General features: G+C 36.4%; 6 protein-coding genes, 1 long non-coding RNA gene and 1 pseudogene across 13 annotated transcripts; 2 read left to right on the forward strand and 6 right to left on the reverse strand.

The window, feature by feature from the left end:
• Positions 1-41: 41 nt before the first annotated feature.
• LOC104746624 (zinc finger CCCH domain-containing protein 40) lies at positions 42-4,262 on the forward strand. Of its 3 annotated transcripts, XM_010468141.3 has the most exons (12): positions 42-338; positions 519-782; positions 1,906-2,016; positions 2,108-2,141; positions 2,248-2,428; positions 2,563-2,619; positions 2,708-2,805; positions 2,920-2,991; positions 3,083-3,309; positions 3,386-3,591; positions 3,749-3,886; positions 3,992-4,262. In XM_010468141.3, exons 2-12 carry the CDS (start codon positions 647-649, stop codon positions 4,061-4,063), a joined length of 1,332 nt encoding a protein of 443 aa, XP_010466443.2. In that variant the 5' UTR covers positions 42-338; positions 519-646; the 3' UTR covers positions 4,064-4,262. The 3 variants fall into 3 exon arrangements, with proteins under 3 accessions (XP_010466443.2, XP_010466445.2, XP_010466446.2); XM_010468143.2 differs by lacking the exons at positions 42-338; positions 519-782 and adding an exon at positions 891-1,750; XM_010468144.2 differs by lacking the exons at positions 42-338; positions 519-782 and adding an exon at positions 1,022-1,708.
• Positions 4,253-7,336, reverse strand: LOC104746626 (histone-lysine N-methyltransferase ATXR2). Of its 4 annotated transcripts, none has more exons than XM_010468145.3 (14): positions 7,102-7,336; positions 6,919-6,994; positions 6,448-6,826; positions 6,254-6,366; positions 6,133-6,164; positions 5,905-6,038; positions 5,612-5,699; positions 5,428-5,476; positions 5,281-5,335; positions 5,136-5,205; positions 4,975-5,044; positions 4,815-4,891; positions 4,631-4,687; positions 4,253-4,541 (listed from the first exon to the last, which is right to left on the reverse strand). In XM_010468145.3, exons 1-14 carry the CDS (start codon positions 7,183-7,185, stop codon positions 4,425-4,427), a joined length of 1,401 nt encoding a protein of 466 aa, XP_010466447.1. In that variant the 5' UTR covers positions 7,186-7,336; the 3' UTR covers positions 4,253-4,424. The 4 variants fall into 4 exon arrangements, with proteins under 4 accessions (XP_010466447.1, XP_087344714.1, XP_087344715.1 ...); XM_087488588.1 differs by having other exon boundaries at positions 6,452-6,826; positions 7,102-7,261; XM_087488589.1 differs by lacking the exon at positions 6,919-6,994 and having other exon boundaries at positions 6,452-6,826; positions 7,102-7,320.
• A 636-nt stretch (positions 7,337-7,972) lies between these two features.
• On the reverse strand, positions 7,973-8,706 carry LOC104746627 (uncharacterized). The gene is made up of 3 exons (XR_760934.3): positions 8,594-8,706; positions 8,367-8,443; positions 7,973-8,273 (listed from the first exon to the last, which is right to left on the reverse strand). It is a non-coding gene; the product is annotated as an uncharacterized LOC104746627 (long non-coding RNA).
• Positions 8,707-10,381: 1,675 nt separating this feature from the next.
• On the reverse strand, positions 10,382-11,436 carry LOC104746628 (SKP1-like protein 11 pseudogene; annotated as a pseudogene). The gene has a single exon (XR_015582983.1). The product of XR_015582983.1 is annotated as an SKP1-like protein 11 pseudogene (transcript).
• A 472-nt stretch (positions 11,437-11,908) lies between these two features.
• Positions 11,909-14,534, reverse strand: LOC104746629 (ubiquitin-conjugating enzyme E2 enzyme activator PEX22). Its single transcript, XM_010468149.3, has 8 exons — positions 14,143-14,534; positions 13,581-13,838; positions 13,425-13,472; positions 13,212-13,268; positions 13,022-13,123; positions 12,596-12,661; positions 12,352-12,453; positions 11,909-12,273 (listed from the first exon to the last, which is right to left on the reverse strand). The coding sequence occupies exons 1-8, from the start codon at positions 14,260-14,262 to the stop codon at positions 12,169-12,171; spliced, it is 858 nt and encodes a 285-aa protein (XP_010466451.1). The 5' UTR covers positions 14,263-14,534; the 3' UTR covers positions 11,909-12,168.
• A 387-nt stretch (positions 14,535-14,921) lies between these two features.
• Positions 14,922-15,972, reverse strand: LOC104746630 (cyclin-U1-1). The gene is made up of 2 exons (XM_010468150.3): positions 15,485-15,972; positions 14,922-15,285 (listed from the first exon to the last, which is right to left on the reverse strand). Exons 1-2 carry the CDS (start codon positions 15,868-15,870, stop codon positions 15,039-15,041), a joined length of 633 nt encoding a protein of 210 aa, XP_010466452.2. The 5' UTR covers positions 15,871-15,972; the 3' UTR covers positions 14,922-15,038.
• A 1,235-nt stretch (positions 15,973-17,207) lies between these two features.
• Positions 17,208-19,760, forward strand: LOC104746632 (zinc finger protein CONSTANS-LIKE 12-like). The gene is made up of 6 exons (XM_010468152.2): positions 17,208-17,412; positions 17,682-18,324; positions 18,415-18,639; positions 18,722-19,023; positions 19,149-19,300; positions 19,423-19,760. The coding sequence occupies exons 2-5, from the start codon at positions 17,791-17,793 to the stop codon at positions 19,267-19,269; spliced, it is 1,182 nt and encodes a 393-aa protein (XP_010466454.1). The 5' UTR covers positions 17,208-17,412; positions 17,682-17,790; the 3' UTR covers positions 19,270-19,300; positions 19,423-19,760.
• Positions 19,761-20,106: 346 nt separating this feature from the next.
• LOC104746631 (B-box domain protein 31) lies at positions 20,107-20,780 on the reverse strand. Its single transcript, XM_010468151.3, has one exon. The coding sequence runs from the start codon at positions 20,680-20,682 to the stop codon at positions 20,308-20,310; it is 375 nt and encodes a 124-aa protein (XP_010466453.1). The 5' UTR covers positions 20,683-20,780; the 3' UTR covers positions 20,107-20,307.
• Between the last annotated feature and the right edge of the window lie 502 nt (positions 20,781-21,282).

The raw sequence follows: 21,282 nt of genomic DNA on the forward strand, positions 1-21,282 counted from the left end.
AAGAAATCTGTTATTTTTAGATTTTTTTTTAATAGATGTTAATAGATGGAAACTGAAATGTTCTTTTGTGAAAAAAACCAATAAAACCAAAGAGACCAATTTGAGGAATAAAATCTAAACACTAAATTTTTTTATTTTTTTTTTATTTACAAAATTATAATAAGAGTTGTAATTGTCAAATACACACACTTATATCTCTCTCCTTTAAAATATATAAATACTCAGGAGGATCGATCCTAAAATTGTTCATTTCTTCTCTCCCGACTTTGTTTTCTGCTTCGTTGCCGTTTAATTTCCAAAGAAGAAGAAGGCGACAAAAATCGCGTAGAATCGCCATGGTAGGTTTTTGAATTTTCTCTCAGACTCTTCGTCTTCTTCTTCGTCGCATATTCGTTACATAGCTCGATTTTGTTATATACTGATGATCTTCATGCTCGTCTATTATGGATTCTAGAGAAAATTAAATTCCAATTTCCAGTGAGATTGAAGCTGTGTGTTGCTTTGGTTTCTTTGTGTAGGAACGAGAATGCTGGGGTTGATCTTTATATGTTTATGGAGCTTTGCTTGACTTTTGAGGTTTTGCTTGACTTTTGAGGTCGTTTTGATTTGAAGGAAGAGGTTTCATTTTGTAATTTGGGTTGAATCAATGATGTCTGGTTCGAGTATGTATAAGACGAAACTATGTATCTTGTTTAAGAATACTGGTAACTGTTCGAGACCTAATTGTTCGTTTGCTCATGGTACTGCTGAGCTTCGTCGTCCTCGGGAGTCTTCATTTACTGGTAATGGTCTCGTTTTATTGCTTTTGTTTAAGCTATTGATTTCATTTTCGAGTTAATTGGTGGAAGGATTCATGATGATCAAACATATAGGTCTCTCTCTTTGCTCAGACTTATTTTGTATGATGATTCTGTGAAGTAATCTTTCTCCTGGAGCTTGGTGGTTGTTCAAATGCACTTTTTTATGATATGATTGTGTAAAACGTGTTCTGCTTACAGTGTGATAAACGCATGGTATCAGTGTTATACTTTGCTTTGGATTTGGTTTATCTTCATATAAGTTTATGTATTCGTTTTTGCTGACTAGTTTTATTCTGCGGAATCATTCGGGAATATTGGATGTTGTTCCATTTGCAGAAAGATAGCAACTGACAGGGATTAGTACTGCTGGGGTCTTTCTGGATGATATTTATATTGATTTTCTTTTGGAGTGGAATCTGCTGGTTTTTTCTTAGCTGATATTTATCTTGGTTTTCTTATTGCTCTTGAAAGCACCATTCTTTTTCAAGAAAATCTAGCATGGGCTTTCCGGGGGTTTTCTACAACCATGATTCTCAGACTCCAAGATTTGGTGGCAAGCAATGCTTGTTGTTAGGATTTATCAATTCCTGTTGTTATGACTTCTGGCATTTTTCATTCTGCCAGTTATGTATATGGAGATTTCCATGATTGTTTTATCTTCAATGGTCTCTCAGTTGGTTTCTTGGATCAAGAAATATGCAGAATATGGGGGTTTGATTGTCAGAAGGAATTGAACGTCAGATTTTGATGGATTTTGGTTGATTGTGTTATTATATGGATCTTCAAGATTGGTTCTTTATTTTCTCACGTTCAACATAATCTGAGGCATTCTCAACCTATTATTTATCGATGAGATACAGTGACTTCCACTTATTTAGTGTCCAATTGTGGGTTTTCTCCAATTGCTGGTAAGAAGAGGACATTATTTTGTGGTCTCTTTGAACTGGCTAGTAAGCACCACTACTTGTTTCTTTATGTTACTTGTAGTTTCGGTATCTTATCCAAGTGTTGTTGACTGGCATGGCATGATTCTGATTGTTTAAAATGGAGTTCAGATCTGTACTACAAGTATGCTTTACTGCAAAGTCTGTTTCGTCTACTGCAGGCAGACATCACAATATGGATAGTGACTTAAGAGATAGACTTGGTAGACAGTTTTCTCCAGAGCGGAGACCTTCTTTAGACAGAAGTGGAAGAAGGCTACAAAGATTTGGTGGTAAGATCTGCAGCTTTGGGTTTTTGGATTTCTGTTGTCAATTCGACACAGTCTCGTTTTGGATTATTAATGACGTAATTCAAATTTTCAGGACATGAAAATGCTAGGCCATTTGAGAACCGAAGGTACCTTCTCCCTTCCTTTCTGCTTATGCTCATGCTATTTGAAATTTCAGTGGTAATTCGATGGCCATGCTTTAAAAGTGCGGCTTTTTTACTCTTATTATCACAGAGATAAAGACTACAGGGGGAACCATAGATTTGATGAACGACGTGATTATGCTGGTGGTTTGAAAGTCGGGAATAGGATTGAAGACAGGGCACAAGATGGAAGAAATAAGTTTCAGGGTTACAATAACGTTGAAGATGGAAGAAATAAGTTTCAGGGTTACAATAACGTTCTGGAAGAGCAGGTTTGAAACTTTAATTTTCTTGGTTGGGTGTTTGTTGAGGACTTGATTCTCGTTCTATCTTAGTCCTAATAATTAGTGGATAATTTTTGTAAAGATGATGCTAAATGACCAGAGTCCGATTTGTCTATATACAGTTAAAAGATGTAGAGATGGATGTTAAAATGCTTACTGATGACAAACTACGGTTGGAGGTAAATTTCTCCATTCCACAATTTGTTTGATTGCATTGTAAATTACGAGCTAATTGACATACGATTGGCACATTTATTTGTCTGAAAGGCTTCCGTTGAAAGGAAGGCACATGAAGTAGACATTCTTATCTCTAGGATTGAGGAGCTTGAGACCCAGTTAGATAGAGAGAAAGAGGAATGTAGGAGGTAATGACTATTTCCTCCTTGATGTTTGCTTGAAATCAATTGTGACGCGATATTTGGCAAAATCTGAGCTTAATCTTGTAGTGACAAGTGTTGTTCAATTCTTTTGTATGTCAGGATTACTTCAAGCACGAAAAAATTTGTGAAAGAATATAACCGCTTCTTGAGGGCACAAGATGATCTAAAGAGGCAAGGCATTTAATCCCTATTTCTGATTGTTTCTTATATAAGTATGAATAAATTTCATCCACTAATACGATGCTTTGTCAAATCTATATAGGTCAGAAGCCCGTCTTCAGAAATTGGTAAACCAACTTAGTACATATCTTGCTGAAAGTGAAGGCATTAATAGGGATGTAAATGTGGATATTGTGAGCGATGAAGAGAACAATGGTCGAAATTTGAGAACCGCTTGTGATCCACAGAATGAGTTGCAGAATACTTCTTCAATGCCTAGGAAAAAGCGTTATGTGGATCAATATACTACGAAAGAAAATGTTGAGGATGGTAAACTTATCTGTACTTTCATCTGTGTTTAAACTAATAATCCTTTGAACATCAGTTCATAGAATATGTGTTTCAGGCTTCAAAGGAAGAGGTGAAGAAGAGAAGATAGAGAAGGAGAAGGAGAAGAAGAGACCTTCTCGTTGGTATTTGGGTTCTTCAAAATCATATTCCGAAGAAGAAAGTGGAGCGTGGAACGACGAAGACACAATTAACAAGTCCTCATCAAAGGAAGACAACTGGAAAAGAAGAAGGTTTTCTATTGGCACCTCATCTACTGATAAGGTACGACATTCTTCTTCCTCAGAAATGGTGTTCACTTGAACTGTAAGGAGATTGGCATTGGGGCTCAAGTTGATTCTAAAGGCTTCTGATAATCTTTCACGTTAAAGATGTTTTTTGTTAAAAGCGAGGATAATAATAGACTTTGATGATGTTGCAGGTAATATCGTCTACAAGCATGGCAGCTCGGACATTTGATGATGTTGCAGAATTTGAGGAAGAGAATCCTGAAGCAGCCAAAAGCTCTCCTCTCATATCCCTTCCTCCACCCCCACCTTTCGGAGATACCCATGTTCAGGTAAGCATAAGTAGATTCTCGAAAACTCTGGTAAACTAATTTCCACCGGAATATAATACCTCGAAGATGATGATCCTCACAAAATCTCGTGTGCTTTGTGTTCAGGGAGACGAGGATGACGAAAACGTTGATGTGATGGAACAAGGGAAAGCCAATGACCTTGATGATTCCATCTGATCATAATAACCGCTAAAATTTGAACACTAGAAAAAAGCCTGTTGTTATAAAGTAATCTTCTGGGGTTTTATAGGCGAGCTTTACATTTTATTCGGTGCAATATTAACAATGATTTAGAATCGGTACATGCTTCTGCTTCTGTTCATCATCTTTAAATATATATATATATATGGCCTTTGACTTCGGTAATTTATAAAAATACTACCAGCTATTGCTAAGCATACTTTTTCTTTTCAGTAGCGAGTTCCTTCAACCGTCACAAAAATTTCCCTAACGCGCATAATTTGATTAAACAGTAATCTGATCACTATAAAGGCAAAATTGACAGTTTATCTGTTCTTTTGAAAACATAAATTAGTCTTCAAACTGATGAAGAATCTTCCAGACACTTAGAGCACTTGCAGCTGAAACCATAGTCTGCAAGTAATGTTTGTCTCTCTTTGTACGGAAGCTCCTCGTCTATATATGAAATCGTCACCTGTTGTTTCACATATGGAAAACAAAAGTCAAAAACAAGTTCTCTTTTCCAAAATATTCAATTGCTACGATTAGAGAGAAGATGCATACCTCTTCGTTCTTGCTGATGTGTCTTAAAGCAATTATAACAGCTTGTCCGTCTCTGTCCTGCGAAACACACAAGACAAAGAGTTCCACATGGAGGAATCGAGCTCAGTCCCAAAAAGTGTCGATGAAAATTTTCAATCTTATAGATTTGTAGACCATAAAGAGGAAGAAGATGTAAGAAAGATACCTCTTCTCGTTTGAAGGCTTTTGCATTAGGGCAACAAGAATGGTTCATACAGCTCTGCAGAGGGAAGAATGCCGTTCCTAAACACAAACAATGTCAAATCTTGGTTACAAGTTACATAACTCCTATGTTTTATGATGACAATGTTTCTTTCATTTCTAACCTTGGCAACAGTCAGAGTACTCATCACCAAGAGCATCTAGAAACGGTCTCGTGATGTCCTCCGCTTCTTCCTATGATAATGAGAATAAGAAACTGGTAAGAGTCAACAGATTTTGGTCAAAGAACAACAACAATGGGTGGAATGCATTATTCTTTTCAGACCTTTTCTGCATCAGGAAGATCATCAATGTACAAGAAATAGTCCTCTACTGGTGATGCTACTACCAAGTCTCTGCCAAAGATCAAACATATTGTGGGTAAATTCATTGTAAATGTAAGGATATAAACAGGAACTGACAACTCTTACAGGTTATTCAGCTCAAACATGCCGATGATATTCCCGTAGATTTCAAGGGAGAAAACTTTCCAGCGTTAAGGAATAACCCTCTGTGAGTATAATATATAAACAAAACGACGGTACATGTAATATATAAAACTGACGAGGGGGGGATACGGGCTTCACATTCTTTGTCAAATATGGCTGACTTCAGGAGCTCCAAAGACTGCAGATAAAACAATGCAATTTGGTTGGCAAAACAGTCCGGATGCGCAGCTGATGCAACTGCAATTGTGATCTCTACACAAAGCACAGCAAGTACAAACAACCTTCGTGCGATATGCACAACTGAAATACCTACCGTATATGCAAGATTCTTTATCTGCATCCTGAAGGCTCCTTCATCAGAAGGATCAACATCATCTGGCAATGCGATGCAGTCCCACCACCTACCAAACATAAGAATAGAGTTTTAGATATTTCATATGAGGCATAGATATATCACACAAGGAACCTGTTATACATGATCAGGAGTTACTGTATGTAATTTGGATCAGTTCCATCACATTTAGAAACATAGAGAAAGAAAATCAAAGTGATTTAACGTTCTTCATCATAGTCAAAGACTATATCTAATGGCACATCATGTTGTACCTTCTTTTGTATCCAAGAGATACTGGTTTCCATGCCTCCAAGAGTAGCGACTGATTTGGCTCACTCTGTTTTGCTTTTTTGTTCACGTGCGCTGCTTTCAACTTCCTGTACCTTAGAATGGTAAAGGCAATCGCCTAGCCATAATACATTATCCAGAACTGGTTGGTTTCGTTTCATTATATGAAAAGGAAAGGGTATATACATAACAACAACTGATAAAAGATATACCTTGGCAGCCAGGACAAAAATATCGTTCGTATCTGCAAATTAAGAAATGAGAAGATATAAATAAAGTTACCACCGCAAGACTGAAAAAGCCAATTTCAAATAGAGTAAGAATAATTTTTACCATTAGCATGTTTTATAAACTCTCCAAGCGCCTCTCTAGATACTGATTCAGACCTCTCACCAGTGCAAAGTAAAGAGTGTGAACTTTCCCAATCTGCCTCTGCGCATGATTCACTGTGTCATAATGAAACAGCACATTAGTATTACGACCCATGTAGAAACAATACTGATTGAAGACATCAAAATATCAATTACCTACAGTAGAAAGCCTCCTGACATCCTCCAGGACACGAAAGAGGCGAAGGCAAAGGGAACTTATCAGTTAGCGGCAATGCCAATTCGCCACTCATCAGAGAGCTAACAACTCCTTCCGGAAGAGTTGAACTGCTTCCACCACATTGTTCCTCATTTCCATTGTATTTCATGTATTCATCTTCGTCGCAACAACCAGAAAGACCAAGGTGGTTCTTAAAATAGAGTTTCCGGCCAATTTGTTTCTCGATCGATCCAACGAACCGGAAACAAAAACTGCAAACCAAACAGTCCATCTTGTTGGATGAATGCTGGATGCCAACAAGAATCTCATCTTTCATAATGAGTTCTTCTTCTTGAAACTCTGAATTAGCATAAACACCTAACCGATTCCAAGAAATAAATAAGAGATTCAATATAAACCAACACTGAGATTCTTAAAATCTATACAAAAATCAAAAATAAGGACTCCACCTTTCCCAGTGGTTCCATTGTGTTTCACTTCAATTCCATTGCATCCTCTACTAGTTATAAGCTTTTTAAAATACTCCTGAACAACGAAATTGAGAAACCAGAATCGAGCTCATTCACTATAAGTTTCATCGGAGATTAGCGTCGAATATGTTTACAGAGAGAAGAGGGAGAGAGGGATTTTACCTGCAGTTGGGGAGTTGGAGGCGGAGCAAGAAGAGCGGAAACTTCAGCGGTGCTATTCTCGTCGGTTTTGAAATCGGAATCCATTGATGTGGCCGGAGAATTTTTCGCACGGCGGCGCGTCTGTAATTTTTATTTTTTTGCTGCTATTTTGAACTGGTTGGGTCCAAAGACGATAGAGAGCGACTCTTTGGAGTGGAGATTGATTACCCGACCCGAACCGGACCCATACCCGTGCTCCTGTTTTCGTATTTACCAAATTATTTATTTGGAACTTTTAGTTTAGTTTTTTTTTTTTTTTTTTAAGTAGTAAATCAAATTGTTATCAAATACTGTATATGATTACAAGACCACGAAACTTGAGAAAATTTACCGAAATAGAAAGGAGATAGACAATACAATAGTAAGCATTGTGACATAAATTTATGCATGCATATCAATGAAATGGATTTGTTGTTCCAGATACACATTTATATGTTCAGTGCTGTGTTGAATTTTCAAAGTATAACCAAGTTCTAAGATGTGATGGATCAAAACTCAACGACTGCTTTAATTATCATTCAGAAAATTTTGGCGGGATAGAAGCTTGCAATGTGGTGTAGGGATTAATACTTCTTAATCACTTAACTGAACCAACCCACTTAAAATTGAACAAGGCACAACCAAATTTGATTTCCCTAACAACAATAACTAAACTGATTCGAAAGCTCCGTATGATCAACCAACTTAGCAAGTGTATGAAGTTTGAGCCCATTCGCTTAGGTTTTATACCAATATAATCCATGGTTTGCCATGGTTAAAGATGTCATGGTTTGTTTGCCATGGTTTGAGCAAAGAAGAAGTATCGGTTCGGACATGAGGTGAAACCTCAGGGTTAAGAGTATAAAACGATAAAGTAAATCAACCTTGCCCGAGTTTGAAAATTTTACAAAAGAGAAAGAGTTGGCAGAAATAGTCGATAGATAACTTGGCATGGATTCAAGGAAATTACATCAACACAAGAAGGCGAATTAGTCATACTTTACTCATTGTTTGGGCGAGAAAATAGAAAGCGATAGAAACACAACATGAAACTAACAGAAGAGACAAGAATGCAGCCACGTCTTTTGTTTGGTGGAAGCTCCATGCTGCAGTGCTTCAATCTCTCTATCTAGGAGACTTTGGAGGCTCGCAATCTGTTTGACAAAAAAAGGAGTGAGAGCAAAAACCAAGTTCAGTTCAATGTAAGCAAACTTGTTAAAAAAAAAATGCTTTAGGAAAGTTCTCACTTCTTCTAGATGACGCAGCCCAAAGTCGGTATAGTACTTAGCATCTTGTAGGTGAAACTCCCTACTTTGCAGATAATCTGATGCAGTTACAAGATAATTTAAGAGAGAGTTAAAATCAAAACATAACACATGAGCCTTGTTCGTTTGATAAAAGGAACCTGCGACGAACACGCCCCATATGATGGTCATAACTGTTATTAGAGCAAGTAAAAAAGATTTGGTCATACATGATTTGTTTTTTTCCCCGTATAAGCTTGAGGATCCGTATAAGCTTGCATCCTCAAGGTCTTCGGCAGCCCGATCCAGGTGATAAGTCACAAACAAAGGCATGAAGTTGTATGTCTACTCATATTCATGTTGTTCTTCCACTAAAGTCTTTGATCTAGTTACGTTTTTTATGTGCCTTTTTTTATTAAAGCCAGAACTTTTTTTAAATAAGGAAATTCGTGTTATAAAGTTTACTCTTAAGTGTTGTTTGTAATACCAATTTTACCCATTGGACTAACACACCGACTCAAATTTCAAATTAACTTTTTCATTAGAAATGCACTACGATGTTGTTTACGCGTATACGCACTTGGTCGTAGTACACGGCAGTATATGTTCCAATTAGGAAACTTCATCCCATAGTTTCGTTTGGACAATGATCCATGCACTGCTTTCACATAATCAATTATATGAAGTTTTACTTTATAATAAAAATAAAATCCAAAAAGTTATATCCAACGAAAATGTCTTATTCTTTTCATGCATTTTCGCAGAACTAATAATAAACACTTGTCAAATAATTTGTTACTAATTTCCTCAATTTATAGATCTATTGTGTGTCAAGTGAGTTCACAAAAAGCATGAAGTTGCATCCGTCACTTGCATGTCTGCTCATGTTGATGTTGTTCAGCTTCCGCAACTTTTTTTCTTTTTGTACTAGCTAAGAAACTCTTGCTTACAGTGTTTAATCCTGATTTTGTAAGTGATGTTAATGATTAAAGATTGTTTTCTTACAAAAACGTGGACATATGAGTATATGATGTTAATGACTTAATGTATACACACAAACGACGCGTCTTCCGAATTCTATAAATGCATAAATCTCACGTCTTACGCATTTTGATCGTTAAAAAGGAGCGCTCTACTCTTGCCCCACGGTGGACGCCAATTGTTTGTATCGGGATGAGCACAATACTAATAAATAAGATTTTGTGGGGAAAGAATGGAGCAAGTCTTTTATTAAACAAAATGAGGTCGTCAATTACAAAGAGTAAGAGTTCATCAGCTTACAGGCAAACTGACGACCAGAAAATCTAGTCTGCTATCTATGGTGAGTCTTTCTTGGGCTGAGTTGGCATATGGGGCAAAGTCTATATCCAACATTCATTATTTTTTACTTATATACTAAAAAGGCTTCTTTTTTTTGTTCAAACTAAAAATGCATTTATTAATTTCATTATTCTATTTTCTACATTCTAAAATATTAATAAATACATCTAGTAATTAATTCAATAGATTACAATTTTCTATTCAGTTTATATTGCAAAAGTGTAAAAATCAATGAAAATAATATTCCTCATAAAAATTTGATATTTTAAAGTTCTTTAGAAATATATAACTTTTATATTAAAAAAAAGTATATGTGCTTTATGTTAATTTTAGTTTCTGGATCCGCCATATATGAATACAAAGCTTTTTTTTAATATATACAACAAACGAAATATATATGTCTAGGTTCATTATCAGATTATCGAAATTAACAAACACTTGCCTAGTTGCCTGTCAATGACCGTGTATACCTGCATGTGTTCTATACGTTCTACGTCATTGAATCGAGGTCATGGGAAAAAGCTCGAGAACTCGAGTTTGTTTAAACTTAATAATAGATTTCGATAAAAGTAAGAGAAACGATATGACTTCCTTAATTACTACAACAAACCCCAAATTATCCATAAAGTAGGAGATTATTCCATGAAGATGATGATCTATATATCATACTACCAATTCTTCTTCCTCTGAAATTAACAGGCAGATCTTTTTTTTTCCAATAACAAATGTCTATATAGCTTTCTTAATTAAATTAAATGTATATAGTTTTAAATATTTTGACTGAATTATGCATAACTTTTAATACATTCTACAGGGTGAAACAAGCCATATCAGAATTTCAATTTTTTTTTTAAAAAAAACCAACAAGAGGAATACTTTTTATTTATCGAGTAATAACAAACGGAGTATATGGTTACGTACGTTCATTATTGGATTATTATAGAACGTAGATGAAGTCATCATCATCTACATTGATCAAGAAACTGAAAAAAACACACACACTATAAAGAATATAGAAAGCTGCTTATAGTTTTTTTTTTTATAATCCGCTTCTCATTCAAAAGCCCATTTATTCTTCTCAATGATATCATTTTCTTCTGCCGGTGTGTAATCCCCGTTAATGTTGAAGTCTGTACGAATCTGGTCTGTAGTTTTGTCTTTGATCATATCCGCAACAGCTTGGCACGCTAGGTCACCAAGGCTTTTGATGTCTAGGTAATTCGCAGCAAGAATGAGATCAAAGATCGTGGATTGATCATCGATTTGCATGAATTCCTCGTCCCACTTCTTGAGATCTTCTTTGGACGTAGGATTAGCATCAGCGACGGAGGAAGGATTAGTATCATCGACGGAGGTAGGATTAGCATCATCTACGGAGGTAGGCTTAGCATCAGGGACGAAGGGGTGCTTCTTGCAGTACTCGGTCACCAACGCAAGAATCTTGCCGTTCACGTTTTGAATCGGGATATCTTTGTAGCAATCGTCTTCAATCATACGAGCTATGACCTGGCTTCGGCGTGCGGCAGCTTCTTCAATCTCAAACGTGAAACCATCGTTGCTCTTCAACACGATCATCTTCGTCGACATTTTTTTACCTTTCTCTGGAAGGAATTTGATGAAAAAGATTTTAAGAATTGAGAGAACGATAGAATGGAAAGGTGATAGATTGATGAAGGTTGTGAACCTATGCGTCTGTTTATTTATAAGCCACAAATTTTCGTAGATGTATTGCGTCAAATAAGTCACAAACAAAAGCATGAAGTTGTATGTCTACACTCATGTCTATGTTGCTCTTCCACTAAATTCTTTGATACATTGTATCTTTTATGTGTCTTTTTTATTAGGACCACAAACTTTTTAAATTAGGAATTTCGTGTTTTACAGTGTTTACTCCTAAGTTTGTTTGTAATACCAATTTTATTAATTGGACTAACCACCGACTAAAATTTCAATAAACTTTTTCATTAGAAATGCACTATGATGAAGTTGTTGTATGCACACACATACGCGTCTTCTAACATAAGGTATCACGTCTTATTACACACTTGATCGTATTACACGTCTTTGGTTCTGCCTTTTCTTAATACCCACAAATCCACTGTTTTCACATAATCAATTATATGAAGTTTTACTTAATAATAAAAATTAAAATCCAAAAGAATCAAAGCCAAGAAAATGTACTAGTCTCTTCAAGCATTTGTGTAGAAATACTAATCATAAAACACTTGTCAAATAACGCGACTTTTGTTTATTTCCGTAAGAGACTTGTGCTAAGTTGCTAATACAAAAATTACAAACTTGGATGGATACTTTCACAGAGGCACTCGCAGTAATATCTAACTCGCAGATATATCAAGCTTTTAATTTAGACACAATAAAAGAAAAAGAGAAAAACAAGTTTCAGCCTAAGAGACACACTCGATCAATGATGCTGAAGTCAGGACTCAAGACAACGTATATCTTTCACCTCTCTTTTCCTTTGACATCAAACACATCCAAAGAACTGTTCTATCGACTGCGAGGTGAACACATTCGGAGCTATTCGCTCTGGTTTCACTGCAGCCACGTGAAGCTGATATTTGATGAACCTCTGCAATTAAGAGAGATATCAGTCAACTAAAGAAGCAACATGAGAATGAAAAATGAGTAAACAAGCAAAAGACTTTACAGCTAGTTGTGTGCTGATTTCTGGGTTTGTATCGATATGCCAGTCAGGTTCTAGCTGTCTGACAAATGAAGTTCTTCCGATCTCTGTACTACAAAAGAGGACCTGCAGTTTCATGTTTACAGAATTGTTATTCTTGGCACTTTGTCAAAACCATTCCACTAGTGTTTTGCATGGTTGAGGACAGATAAATTTTGATAAGCCATGCTTTGATACAAGACTGTCGAAGAAAGGCTGAATTGAATACCTTTTCTTCGACCAAACCACCAGATGTGAAAACGCCTGCACTTTCTAAAGCCTCTAGAACTTTGGCCTGCATAATAGAGCTCAAAATGTGAGTTTCAGAAAATACTGATGATAAAACCACTTGTTCCAACCGGAAAATATTACAAAAAGGCACAAACTTCTCAAGCATTTAGTTGTACCAATGAACTCAGCTATCTTCCTCTCATAATGTAAAGACATGTGATTAAGAATCTTTCTAATCAAACAGTATCCATTTCTCAATTCTTATCTACACAAATATCCATGTTATGACCCATTGCCCTAATTAAAAGCAAACCATGTTTAGTGATAACCACAATCAGTATGCTATGACATGCTACCAACACGAAGGCCAACAAAAGAACACGAATAAGAGGGAACATTGACTGAAAAAGAAGTTAATGCTCACTTCGCTTTCATCGTCAAGAACTCTTTCCATGAGATATAAATCACTAAACTTTGTAATCTCTAGGAGAACTTCCAAAACAGATGATCTCACTGTTGCTTGTTTCTGCAAAAAAAATGCTTTGAGTCAGATACAGAACAGACGCATACTGCAATATTCAAATGAATGTCAAACAAAAGGAAATATTATTTACTTGGAGTTCTTCTGGACTTGTTTCCTCAAGAATCACTCCAAGAAGACGGCATGTTACCTACAAATGCATATTAGACAAGGGTGAAGCTCAACACAATAATGAACCTGACCTAGTGCTTCAATACGGTGCTTAAACATCGTCAAAGACTATCCGCAGCTCAGAGAAAATACATCATCAGAAGATAAATTCTATCAATGCTGAAATGCAAATTACCTTCCTTCCTTCACTAAGCTTCTGCCTAACTATTTGCCCCAAAGTAGGCTGCAAAAACAAAACATGAATTCTAAATTAACACAGAACAAAGTAAACAATACTGTAAAGTGTAAACACAATAGTTCAGAACTGTATAGAGAAAAAAAGAATGTTTACTTTAACAGGTTGAAAGAACTGATCAACAACATCTTGCACCGCATTATCATCCTCATGAGGCAAAGAAACCTCAGGAGGTACCGAACCTAGATTCGACTGAGCAGCAGCAGCAGCAGCAGCAGCACTAGACGTTTCAGCAGATTGCATCCTCCGCTTAGGCTGCCTTCTTTGCCGTTGTTCCCCTGGCGTTCTTATCGCCCTCCACGTAAATATCACCGCAATCGCAAGCCCCGCAATCGCTCCAATCGATCTTGAATCCTAATCACAATGATAACAATTCAACTTACATAACAAATTCAAAAGTTCGATACTTTTTTCAACTCTAACCATACCCAATTGCCAATTAACTCCAAAGATGAATACTTTTTTCTACCCAAACAGCTAAATCACTCAAATTTGAGCTGAATCGTAACATTAGGTAATCAAATTCATCAATTTTGAAGATTCAATTGCAAAAATCCCTAATTGAACTAATCAGAGTCGAAATTGGATTCAATTCCCAAACCCAGATCCGATACAGAAACAGAGTAAATGAGAGAGAGGGATCGAGAAATTAAAAAACCAGATTGCGAATCGATGTAGTTGAGAAAAGGCTTGACATTTTGAAAGCAACGTAAGCGCTTAAACGCTTAATCAACCGAACGATCTCTTCAGTAGGCGACGGCGACGACGATTCCGCCATTAGTAGTAGTCTCTCACGTTTCCTTCACAACCCAGATTACCAAACTACGTCGTCGTTTTGAAAACGAGAATCCGAGACTATGAGATTTGATTCTTAAAGCTTGAAGCTTTTTTTTTAAGATATCGCAGAAGAAACGATAGGAGGCACTGTTCTCGACAAGCATAGGAGAAAGAAGAAGAACACAACAACTAGGCCAAGTCAAAGTTGTAAGGACACGTGTATGTTTTTACACGTGACGGTATATAAGGATGTGAGACCATGGTTTGTAACTTAGGGTGCGATGGATTTGATCATCTAGCGTTTAAAGCAACGAAACGGTGCGTTTTGTTTTCTTGTGATATGAATATTTTTTAAGTTGTTTCACACGATGAACCAAAGAGACAATCTGAGGTGTAAGGAAATAAGGAAACTAGAATTGGGTTTCGATTTGTTGTTGTTTGATACTTAAGCCATCAAGGAGTATAGCTTTATACGTGAATATAATGTAATAGAGACATGAATATGTAGAACGAAAACCATATGTGAAAAGTGAAGAAAAGGCTTGTTTCCATTAGTTGAAATTTTACAAACTATTCAAATTTAAGCGTTTTACATTATGAATCTTAGTCCTGGTGTAGTATACATCAATCAGTTGTACAGATTAGGTTTTGTAGCACGAATTTGAAACGTTTTCTTTTTAAAATGAAAAATATAAATCTGTAAGCCAGTTGGTAAACTTTTTCCGACAACCAGACGTGTTCAGTTAAAAGATATAGAAAAAAGTTTGTATATATATATCAAACATATATAGTTGATAAAGATGATGTAGAGGAAAGACTCTCTTGCATTGGTCTACTATCTTTGAGGGAAGAAGCGTCGCCGTTTAGTAGCATCTCTTTTTCGAGGTGGAAGCAATAGCTTTCGAAAACTCTAAAACTCACTGTCACTCTGAAGTCAAGGAGGAAGAGAAGCTCCAACTCCATTTTGTTTAAGTCCGCATTGGTCACGCCTCCAACCCGAGCATAGAACTCATTGTTGTAATGCCTGTGAATATGAAATTAGGTAGTTAAAAGTGGCACTTAACCTAGGTAACAAAGTTTGTCATCAGTTTATGTTGGTTAGATATGAAATGTATCTTTTCAATTTGTAAATTAGTTAAGACACACAACTACAGACAGTTTTATAGTCAGTCTAATATAATTCACGATATAAAAAAAAAATCAAGAAAGGGTTAATTACTTACACGTCGTCTAGTATCTTCGAAGCAATCATGACACAAGTGACGAGGAGTCTATGAACATTCAAGGATACAACCAAAGAACCAGGATACTTATGAGCCAACCGGTCTATGTACACATACCCGACAACGAAACACGACGGGCTACATTTTGTGTACTTATATATCCTCTCAAGGTACTTTGCTATAGTTATGCTCGGTGCTCTCACGCCGTGAAACGCCTCCAAGCTCTTCCCGAATCCCTTAGTTTGCTTAGCTAACCACTCGTTCCGTGCCACGAGCTTCTCCATCACGTGGGAGATTATAGTCAGCACTCTTGGAGTGGCTGCTTCCGTTGGCGGCTCTGGTCCCACGACCGGGTCAAGTTCATCGTCTCCGGCTGCGGTTAACATGGGTTCGCCTTCAATTCTCTCGTTAATGGGCCATATTTTGTATCGTTCGTTTTGGGTATTGTCTTGTTGATTGGGTGGTGGAGATACGATGAGCTTAAAATGTTACGTGGGGATACGTCTGACTTTGAACCAGCTTGTGAGTTAGGCTTGACACGTGTCTCTTCGCGAGAAGATAGGATTCTGATGATTTTTGTATATTACCTTGAGCAATTATTAAATATGTTGTAAAACAAATAGCTTTATTTTTCGCAAACAAATAATAAGATTCACATTCGATATTCCTATTCATATTCTTTTTTTTTTACCAAAAGATTTTGCGAGTCTTCGTCCATAATTTTCTCGTTGGGGAAGTACACAAACTGTATTATAGATACTGGCATTATAATCCTATTATTATCTTGAAGTAAACACTAAATATAGATATATACTAATGTTAGATACCTACTTATTTAAAAAAGGCATACATACGCGTTACTGAGGAGTGAGGATTAATTATGTAAAAAGACATACGAGATCACTAGCTAGCTAGTTCAAATTTCAGAGAATTCTCTTTTAAAATCAACTTCTTATGAAATAGATTGTGATTTCTTTACGGGTTGGGATCCCAAAATTTCAGGACGGCCTGATCAAAAGTTAGAAATTCTATTTAAAAAAACAAATTTCGCTATTCAAGAGTCAACTATAGATAGAGCCCTTCAAAGTTCAAACTAGTTAAGAAATTAAATATTTTAATAGTTACTATACATGGCTCATTATATCAATAATTAAAACATGTGTTAAACTGTTTAGATCGATGATAATATAGATGTTGATGTGGCCTAATTCATTAACTCACATGTCACAACTACATCTATACATATCAAATGTTAGGGATACCAAAAGACATCTTACAAGTTACAACTCATAACAACTGATAGTATCTTTCAAACTAGTTAAGAAAATGTACCCTAACTATATAATATCGATGTTTTAAATAAATAAAAACGTGCCTTAATATTAAGTAATTAAGACATGTAATAAAGCATTGCTTACGCGTTTAAAACGATATCAAGAAAATTCTTGGAAATCACACAAGTAACTAATTATAGTAATTAGTAATAGTATCGACCCGAAAGAACGAGTTTTAAGGTTTGCCACAGAGAGAACAAAATCTATCGAGCAAAGAAAAAATCAGATAAGCCTTGACGAATGACGACGATCGAATTATCATTAATATGCATGTTTTCATATAAAATTCACATGACGGCTCGTTATTACACCACGTGGATTTTTCCACCGCGTGAGCACACGTTTTCACTAGGTATAAATACAGATCAACCCTACCTCTCTTTCTTCTCACACACACACCTTCTTCTACGTGATTCGCACACCACTGTAAAGACTCTCTTTCGTTCTTTGCATTCTCATTCGATTCGTAAAAAAAAAATTGTTCATAGATTGTAATCTGTTTCGTTTTGTAATCTTCCCTTATCGGCTTTTCGAGTTTTTCTACATTTTACCAAGGTTGTGAATCGGACTAATCGATCTCGGTTTACCAATCAAGTGAGTGCATCTTCCTCCACAGAAGCTTTCAAAAGCGTAACAATGATTACAATTCACATCTAACTACAAAAACACACACACAACTTTACATGCGCTTATCTTTGAAACGTAACAAATTATTATACGACATTTGTTAAATTTAAAACACAAAACCCCATCATGCATCCATATTGCTACGATCTGAAATCCCAAATTGATCATTTTTTTTCCAAGATTTAATTCTGAGCTAGCTCTGAAATGTTCATGAATAATCTTTGACCTACGTGCAGGATTCTTTCGTGTGTTTACTGATCGTCAAATACCAAAAAAAATTAAACGTCTGATTCTCTATACATTTTCCTTAATTTTACAAAATTATTTTGTTCATCAATCATCATCATGTCTCTAAGTATGGAGCCAAAGTGTGACCACTGTGCAACCGCACAAGCAGTGATTTATTGCAAATCCGATTTGGCTAAACTATGCCTAAACTGCGACGTCCATGTACACTCAGCGAATCCTCTGTCTCATAGGCACACACGTTCTTTGATCTGCCAGAAATGCTACTCACAGCCAGCCATAATTCGCTGTCTTGACGATAAGGTTTCGTACTGCCAAGGTTGTCACTGGCATGCAAGCAACTGCTCGGTGTTAGGACATAGACTTCAGAGCTTGAACCCTTTCTCTGGTTGTCCTTCTCCGACAGATTTTGTCAGAATGTGGTCTTCCATTCTTGAACCTTCTGTGTCTGGTTTGGTTAGTCCTTTCGTTGGTTCTTTTCCCTTGAATGGCCCCAACAATGACGTGTTCGGAATGGCGAAATTCAACGAATTAGATGGTTTGATCGCTTCCTCTTATTCCATGGTGCCACACAACATCAGTTACACTCAGAATCTCAGTGATCAATCATCTTTCTTTTGCATGGAATCTAAGGTACTATATAGAGGAATTAAACTCGTTTTATAAGTTCTTGATGGACAATGCAGTTCTCATTTATGTGTGTGTGTGTTTGAGTGTTTCCAGGGATGTCCTGATTTGTTTCTTGAACTTGAAGAAGATCTATGCGAAGAGCTAAATCTGGATAATGCGCCGTTAAACTTTGACGTTGGAGATGATATCATCGGATGCTCATCAGAAGAACACATAGAACCAGACCATACGGTACCAAATTGCCTATTGATCGACAAGGATAACACAACCGTTACCGCGCGCGCCTCAAACTTTACTATTATAGACAAGGCTTTAGAGGTCTCTTTAGCATTTTGTTGTTGGAGTTTCGAATACCTCAAGAAAACTCTATTATGAAAATTGAGTTATATTCTGTTTTCAGACAGCATCACCTGGACAACAAGATTACACGAGCTATCAGTCAGGTCCGTTTCAGATGAACATCAACACTACTGGACTTGCTCTTCCTCCATCACCTGTCTTGTTCGGACAAATCCATCCGACCATGTCACTTACCATCTCCAACGTCACAGGTGAAACCAGCGCAGCGGATTACCAGGATTGTGGGATGACTCCAGGGTTTATAATGAGTGAAGCGCCATGGGAATCAAATCTTGAACATCGTTGTCCACAAGCAAGGGACCAGGCTAAGTTGAGATACAAGGAGAAGAGATTAAAGCGCACGTAAGTTTTATTATAAAACTTTTATTCTTTTATTAAAAAATGGTTACAAAAACAGAGTTCATACCAAACTTAATTAGATAGGATGTTTTTAAAATCATGTTTTATATATTTGTTTTGAATTGTAGTTTTGGGAAACAGATTCGATATGCATCTCGCAAAGCTAGAGCTGACACGAGAAAAAGAGTGAAAGGAAGATTTGTGAAAGCTGGCGACAATTATGACTATGACCCATCATCTCCCGTCTAATAACCAATGACTACTATACAAAAATAGAAATGTAAAGTTGCTTCTTCTTTCCACAAACAGAGACAAATCATGCTTCATCATGATGATGATAAGGTTGGTAAAAACAGTTCCTTGTCGGTAAAGTAATGTAATATTTTGTCTTATTGTGTACAGTGTCTTTTATGAATCGAAGAAATCAACATGTTGAGGCATGGGAACGTTGGAGAAGAAACAGAACGAAGATGGTGGAAGCCAAAATGGTTAAAATATCGTAAATAACAAATCTCCTCTGTTTTTGAATCTTTTACCCGTTTATGGGATTTTTGTTTTCCTTTAATAATAGGAAAAATCCTAATTCACATTTTCCAAATAAGTTCCCCAGATTACTTTTTCATGAATAAAGTAGCAGTGATTACAACCTGCTTCATTCTTTTGTCTGTATAAAGGCTGTATACATAGCACGCGCTTAACGTGCTTCAAGGCTATTAAGGAAACTAGTTCTTTAGGCTGAAGGCTGAAGAAGCCATAACACCAATTTCCTAAAATTACTTGATTAGTGAGTTAATTAGCTGAAGGCTGAAGAAGCCATAACACTAATTTCTATCACTGTATTAAGAAGATATTTCACTTGTGAAAAAGTTTAGTTACTATAGTTCTTGTATATATATCATTAATTCTAACAAAATGCCAAACAAGAGATTTCATATCCATATGCCGCTCTGATTAATTCCTGCTTCAACATTGAGTTTAATGACTTTTTTTTTTTTTTGTAGCAATTTTTTATGGAACACTTTTGTTCTTTGCATGTGGTTTACAAACGCTGCATATATAGTAGAAAATAACAAAAGATTCGAAGAATAAACTCAGTAACAAACTATCCTTCTTTCTTTCCTTTCTATTGCAGATATCTTTTTTTTGTTTTTTTTTTGTTTTTGCTATTTTAAGCCAATAAAATTCTAAGCTTCATAAACTAAATTTCCCAGATTTTTTCTTAACAGAAAAAAATTGCATAAAAACCCTAGGAATATTTATATCTTGCACCAAAAAAAAAACTAAATATCAGAGAAACACAAACGGAACCTCATCATGATCATTGCTACTAACTTGTTCACTTCTATCCTCCACGGTCGTCGTCGCCGACGGTGAAACAACGTGGATGTCGTGATCTCCGACGAGGCACCGGCGCGTGAGTTTCTGACAAGAAGTGCATAGCACGCGCCTCACGTGTCTCCAAGCTAGAAAATTCGCTCCGTGAACCCACCGGTCACATTTCCTACAAAGAAACGCCGAGTCAGCCTCACAGAACACGTAGGCGTCTCCGCTACAAAGCTCACATCTCACCGGAACACTCGGAGTCGTGCAGAGACTCCGGCAACCTCCTCCTCCTCCGTCGCTTCTTCTTCTGCTCTCTTCTTCATTCAAACCTCTACACATTTTTTCTCAAACTTTGCTCTTTCTCTTTCTCTTTCTCTCTCTTTCTTGTTTGTTCTTGTGGTTGTGGTGGTGATTGTGGAAGGAAAGATTTGTAAGTAGGAGAAACGTTGCACATTTTATATAGGAAATTAAATTATTTGTGTTGTGGTATTGTTGTTGTTTGTTGTACACGTGGATGAATCTTGCCCTTTTATTTTGACGTAAATGCCCTTAATAGGGGTAACATAGTCATGATGAAAACGTTTCTCCTCCAAGCAATTTTATCGTCCTCATATTTTTTGGATGCATATTCAAGTTTCGAAACAAAACTCATGTACTACGACTCTCATCACCCACCACTTCAATATGAATCATTGATATGATGTTAGTTTGTAGTATTATATCGTAATGTCTGTAAAATGATTACGATGTACGAGAAAATCCAAATTATTGAGGATTTATAAATTTAAACAGAAGCACCAAAAGGTACAAAAAAGTTGACTAACCATCAATCTATTATGATTTCCAAAGCCAAAACATAGCTAATCGTGTAGTTATCTCATTTTTTTCCAAGGTAAACAGTATACATTTTGAGGCTTTGCATTATATTTAAGGTTCTAA

Source organism: Camelina sativa, chromosome 15 (genome assembly GCF_030686135.1).
Source record: "Camelina sativa cultivar CO46 ecotype springtype chromosome 15, ASM3068613v1".
NCBI lineage: Eukaryota > Viridiplantae > Streptophyta > Magnoliopsida > Brassicales > Brassicaceae > Camelina > Camelina sativa.